Source organism: Lycium barbarum, chromosome 7 (assembly GCF_019175385.1).
Source record: "Lycium barbarum isolate Lr01 chromosome 7, ASM1917538v2, whole genome shotgun sequence".
NCBI classification, from domain to species: Eukaryota; Viridiplantae; Streptophyta; class Magnoliopsida; order Solanales; family Solanaceae; genus Lycium; species Lycium barbarum.
In genome coordinates, this window is record NC_083343.1 from 42,940,224 (window position 1) to 42,945,889 (window position 5,666).

The window sequence follows — 5,666 nt, forward strand, 5'->3', positions numbered from 1 at the left end:
TGAAAATGAGAGGTGTAACACTTAGTCACCAATATCAATATACTTACTCACAGCATTAGCATACACACACACACACACACATATATATATATATATATATATATATATATTATAACGAACAAATCCATATATATTTCGTATCAACCAAAAATAGATTAAAATTAAATCATGTATCCTATACCTCACTTATAAATTCAATTGTTACCGAAATTCAGGGTAAACACCTTTCTCTTTGGTCCTTGCCATATCTCATTGGTAGCCGACACGATAAGAAATTCTTGTTTGGAACAGGGAAATATATAAATCACCAAAGACAGGGAGTAGGAGAAAAGATGCTGCTTAGGAGAAGCATAAAAATGAATACTTATCGTAGAGGAATGGCATATACATAAAGTCATGAAATGATCATTGTACTTGCCGATGAAAGGGGAAAAACTAGACAATAGGTACCGAGTTCTAAGGCCAAACTGCAAGCTTGACTATATAATATTACAGTACACCATTGCATGGTAAATTAATTCAGAAGAAAATGTATAGCATCATAAGCAATCAACCTTAGATTTTTAGCAGATTGAGTGATCATGATGTTATAGCTACTAGCACTTAATTTGGTGCAACTTGGTTTTTGTATCATCATAAGTGTGCCGTACGTGACCAAATTTTTTATTTTTTCCATTCACCGGAAACCTCCTCCGAATGCCGGAGCCCAGTAATCTGCTCCATTGTCACTCCCAACTTGCAGTGTGCATGATAGTGGAACCAGACACAACCCTCTACTGCGCAGATCCTTTTTTGGTTCTTCATTATAATCCTTTAGATCATTCAAAAGAGAAGAATTAGGGACTGTCCTTTCAAAGGAATAGAAAAAAAAAGAATAATCTCTAAATCGAAATAGTAATACACTTTTTGTTGGTCTGTAAAAATTAATAATTCAAAGACATAAAACAACTACCTTCTCACTAGTTGCTTTCCTTTTCAGGCAGTTGTCATTGGATAGCTGCAGTAATCCACATTAACGTGAAAATAGTTAACGACAGTACAACTCAATCTTTTATTCTACTAATTTTGAATGGAAACTACACATTTTATAACTGAGACTATGTTTGTTAAAGTTGCAAACATTGTGTGACGTGATAGAATTAAAGGCATGCCCAAAACGTAGTTCAATTAAATGGATCCAATAAAGAATACCTGACCAGGGTCTTCAGGAAATAAACTATTCCTCTCATGAACCTGTAAAGCAAATATATAGTACATAATAATCATTAATCAATAAATGCAACTATATACTACTGACATTTTAATTCAACTTCACGTCATATGCCTCATTTGCCACAACTCTATAGACCACAGATATCACATGCAAACAGCGGTCCGCCCACCCCCGGGTCCGGCCCCACCTATCCCATTACCGTCGGAGGCACCCTAATTCTACAATGCAAGGAATGTTATCTCACACCGGTTCATCGAAATAATTAAATAATATTAATTTTTTAAAATATGTATACATAATAGATATCACTTGAAATAATACAAAGTAAAGTTAATTTAAGGCAAATGTAACGCTTTAGAACATTTACAGCCCCACACTCAAACTTACGTACAAGTTGAATCGTGAAAGTAAGCCGACATCGATTATACAAAATTATAGTACTATATATATGTGTGTTTTATGTGTACTATTTCTTTAAGAAAAAGTATGTATATATAATTGACACAGTTTGAAAATAATACTTTAAAGGTTAGTTGTTTAGGACAAAAAGTAAAGCTTAGAACATCAACAAGACTAGTTGTTTAGGACAATAAGTAAAGCTTAGGACCTCAACAGTTACTCAAACTAACGTACAAATTGAGCTGTGATAATAAACCGATACATGAACCTGTGGTAGGGGGCTGGAAAGCTAAGGAATAGGCAGGTTAAAAAATAGAGAAGTTGAGATATTTTAGAATCTTACAGATTGTTGTTGATGTTGCTGCCTCATGTTTCCTGATCCACTGCCTAGGTACGGCAAGCTAAGGGCCTGCAATTTTTAAGGGCGTTGAAATAAAGAGAGTTGAAATATATTTTTAGAACTTCAATAACTAAAAGGGTGTCTGAAGACTGAATTTTTAATCTTATATGTACATATGTTCATGCCATCACTGTGTTTCATGGTAGTTTGGGAAAATGAAAAAGAGAGGAAATGTCACCTCAATTTGGCTCTGAAGGAATCTGATGTACCCAATAGCTTCTAACAGGACAGAAGCTGTGTCAGTCTGCAAAAAAATATAGTAAATGAGAAAATAAAATTCTAAAATACTGAAAATATAATTTTTCTATGTATAAAGAAACTGTAAAGTGAAAACCTAAAGGATAAAAGGAGAAAGATGAAGACAATAAAGAGAGCTGTCATCTTTATAGGAGTATAAAGAACTTCTTTCTATGGGATTCCTTTTAAAGCTGAAAATACATATTATTGTGTGATAATTCAACACTTAAAAGGTAAATCTAGGTAATTAGTCCTGTTAATTAATATCCTAAAGCTTACCTTCCCAAATGGGGAAACAATTTGGTGAAGGGCTGTTATTCTGTCCCCCAATTTTTCCTTTCTCACCTGTTTCCAAACCACAGAAATTTACATAGATGGGATCAGATGACAAATGATTTTGTGTCTTTTGTGGATGTAATTGTAAGGAAAAGAATCACCATGTTTGAAGGTCAAGACAATCAAGAAAGACAACAGTGTTGTGACAAAAATGAGAAAGAGATAGATATGGATTAGCTCAAATTAAAGGTGGTAAAGAAAGGGGTAATTTTACTCAACCATGCTGAAGAAAAACAAGTTTGATTTTGATTGGTCTACTTTTTAGTATTATTTACCTTGAAGGTTGACTGAGTTGAAGATGGTTGAACCCTAGCCTTCTTATTAGGTGCCCCACCTGTAGCTGCCCCGCTGTTGCACTTCACAAAAACGCAAACACAAGAAAAAAATTATTGTCACTCTTAATCTCCAATCATCTCAAACTAAAATCCTAGTATATCTCCAGAAAGCAAAAAATAATAATTGCTGAAATAAATTTAAGCTGGAATAGTTCCCTTAGATCAAAATAATACTTAAAGAGCCTATAAGATGCATATTTTGGTATAGAATACCACCAGAAAATTTTGCAAGCAATAGAACTGATCTTCCATTAATTTTTTCTATTGACGGTAGTGTCATACCTCAGATGAATGATCTGGAGGTGGGCGTTTGGAATCTGAGTTGTTGTTAGAAAAATCAAGCATGTTGCTGCTCAAAGTTGTAACACAAGACTTGGGAGATGAGACTGGCAACATCTGTGTCCAAGTTGGTTTAGCAGCTAACTCTGTGTTCTGATGGAACTCCACATTATTTCCATGTTCATACATATAGCTATTTGGTATGCTTTTTTGGTTAACAGAATCAGGCTGGCTCAGGAACGTCTGTTCATCCCAATTGTTCTCCAATTTCTTGACCTGCATATTGCTGAGATGCACTACCTTGTCTTCTTCCCCTACCAAGCCACCTCTATTCAAATCCAAAGTGTCAGTATTTCATAAACATAATAAGACCACAGACAAAGAAGTCAAGAACAGACTAAAGCAAGACTTTTCAAAGAGATGAGAAAAGAAAAAAAAGACCAAAAGGAATTAAAATCTGTTTAAAATACCGGATTTGTCTTAAATTTGTTTTCATAGCAGTCTCTAGTCAAGTGAAAATAAAGATTAGGTTTCAAATATCTGAAAAAAATGTTCTTGTATGAAATGAAATTTAGATCCTTTCAAAAACATTCTGATTCTTATTACTCCTCAAAAATACACAAATGATGGTACTAGAGAGATATAGAGAGAAAGAGATTTACAGAAGTAATTGGCTCCATGATTCCGGAAGGTGATCTTGATTGTCATTCCATATGGGGAGTGAAGGAGAGAAATGAGGAAGAAGATTATTAGGAGGCAACAAGGAATTAGAAACATGATGATGATGATGAGTAGTAGCAGCAACTTGTTGAGATATGGGAGGCCTCATGTTATTCCACCACTTAGGGCTTCCACTCATCATTTGCTGCACTGGTGATTTCGGCAAATTCATTTTCTCTCCTACCTAACAACAACTAAGCTTCTTACAACTAACTAGCTATAGCTACCCCTTCCTTTCTCTTTCTTATTTACTGATCCATAGTAAAGTATGTTTTATTCTTTCAAATACTACTTTTCCTGAAGCTACCAAACAAGTCTTGTTTTTTGAGAAACTTTGAGAAGTCTTCCTACTCTTAATTAAGTAGAGGAAAGAAAAGGAACACGGCAATACTTAGAGGGCAGAGAGAGAGAGAATTGTGAAATCATGGGGTTTTGAGAACCTTTGTCTTTCTATCCCTCTTTTCTCTCCTTTTTTCTTTATTACTCCTATTAGCTTTCCTTTATTTATTTTTTCCCCTCCCTCCTTTATGTTTTCCCTTTCCTTCTTTACTTTTCTCTTGCTTTTGCTTTATCAAAAGGTGATTGCAATTCTCATCAAGTAAACAAAAAAAAGATGATAAAAGAAATTGAGCTTTACTCCTGTGGTTGCTGGTGCACCATATATAATCTCATCTTCTTTAAAACGTATGGTTCTTGAACTCCTAAACTTACCATACAACTATGAGTTTAACTATATAAAATAGTTATAGGTAAAATGCTCTTAATAACGAAAAATAACGAAAAAAAGTTGTTACAAGATTTTAAATTATAGTAACATTGTCAGTATATATAAAATGGGTCACATGATTATATGCGGGATGTTAAATTTTGGGAATATTATTTTTTCATCATTGTTAATGATTCAAACGGGTTGTATAACATGCTCCAGTGGGTGTGAAATTTAAGAAGGAAAACGTTTTACACTTCTAAAACAATAATAAACATTTAAATTTAATTTATTTTTAAATATAGAAATATGTCTTTCTTTAATAAATTAAAAAGAAAATAGCATCATATATGGACTACATGGAGTACTTTTTTGAAAATAGTCTAACTATTTAACCTCTTCCGCATCTCCTCATTCTCCCTCCTAATCCACGTATTTGCTATTCTCTCTTGATTAACTGAGATGATAAAGAAATTAATGAACAATATTTATTGACTTCTAAGTGATTTGTAACTACACGAAAATTTCATGTACAAAAGCAGTACTACATAACGTATAGTACCAAAATGTTATCTTATATAGCTAGTAGAAACTCATGTTTGAGGATCTTATTCAAATTTATTAATTACTTCTCATGCTAATTGCATCTGGGTTTTGACTTTGCAAATTATAATTTGGTGTTTACTACTAATTAAGGATAGTCCAATTTGATTTATAACTTTTTCGCTGCAGTTTATACTAATCAAAAGATCTTGAATACGTACATATATAACTAAGAGGATCGTAGTGGTATTCATGGGAAATCACCTTTCGTGAAGTATCAGCACACCGACTTTTCATGGAAAAGAAGAGCTAAGGCCAAGAATTAACAGATCAGATCAATACTCTCTTTTCCCATATTTGGTCTCAATATAAAGGTTCATTATTTTTTTGAATAAAATATCTGTCTCACTTACTATCTTTTATTACGTTGCCTTTTATCTTTCCTTGAGTCAAACGTCTATCGGAAATAGTTTCTCTCTACCTTTACAAGGTGGGAAG

General features: G+C 33.4%; 1 protein-coding gene across 1 annotated transcript; it reads right to left on the reverse strand.

Moving 5' to 3' along the window:
• Positions 1–345: 345 nt before the first annotated feature.
• On the reverse strand, positions 346–4,447 carry LOC132603414 (transcription factor bHLH68). Its single transcript, XM_060316463.1, has 9 exons — positions 3,862–4,447; positions 3,203–3,527; positions 2,861–2,941; positions 2,529–2,594; positions 2,191–2,256; positions 1,956–2,021; positions 1,192–1,233; positions 953–997; positions 346–811 (listed from the first exon to the last, which is right to left on the reverse strand). The coding sequence occupies exons 1-9, from the start codon at positions 4,089–4,091 to the stop codon at positions 677–679; spliced, it is 1,056 nt and encodes a 351-aa protein (XP_060172446.1). The 5' UTR covers positions 4,092–4,447; the 3' UTR covers positions 346–676.
• Between the last annotated feature and the right edge of the window lie 1,219 nt (positions 4,448–5,666).

Excerpts from the sequence above, each read along its gene's own strand:
- LOC132603414 (XM_060316463.1), bottom strand. The coding sequence starts at position 4,091 with ATGAATTTGCCGAAATCACCAGTGCAGCAAATGATGAGTGGAAGCCCT. Across the intron at positions 1,234-1,955 it reads AGCAACATCAACAACAATCT|GTTCATGAGAGGAATAGTTT; the intron begins GTAAGATTCTAA and ends TTTGCTTTACAG. Across the intron at positions 812-952 it reads GGAAAGCAACTAGTGAGAAG|GATTATAATGAAGAACCAAA; the intron begins GTAGTTGTTTTA and ends AATGATCTAAAG.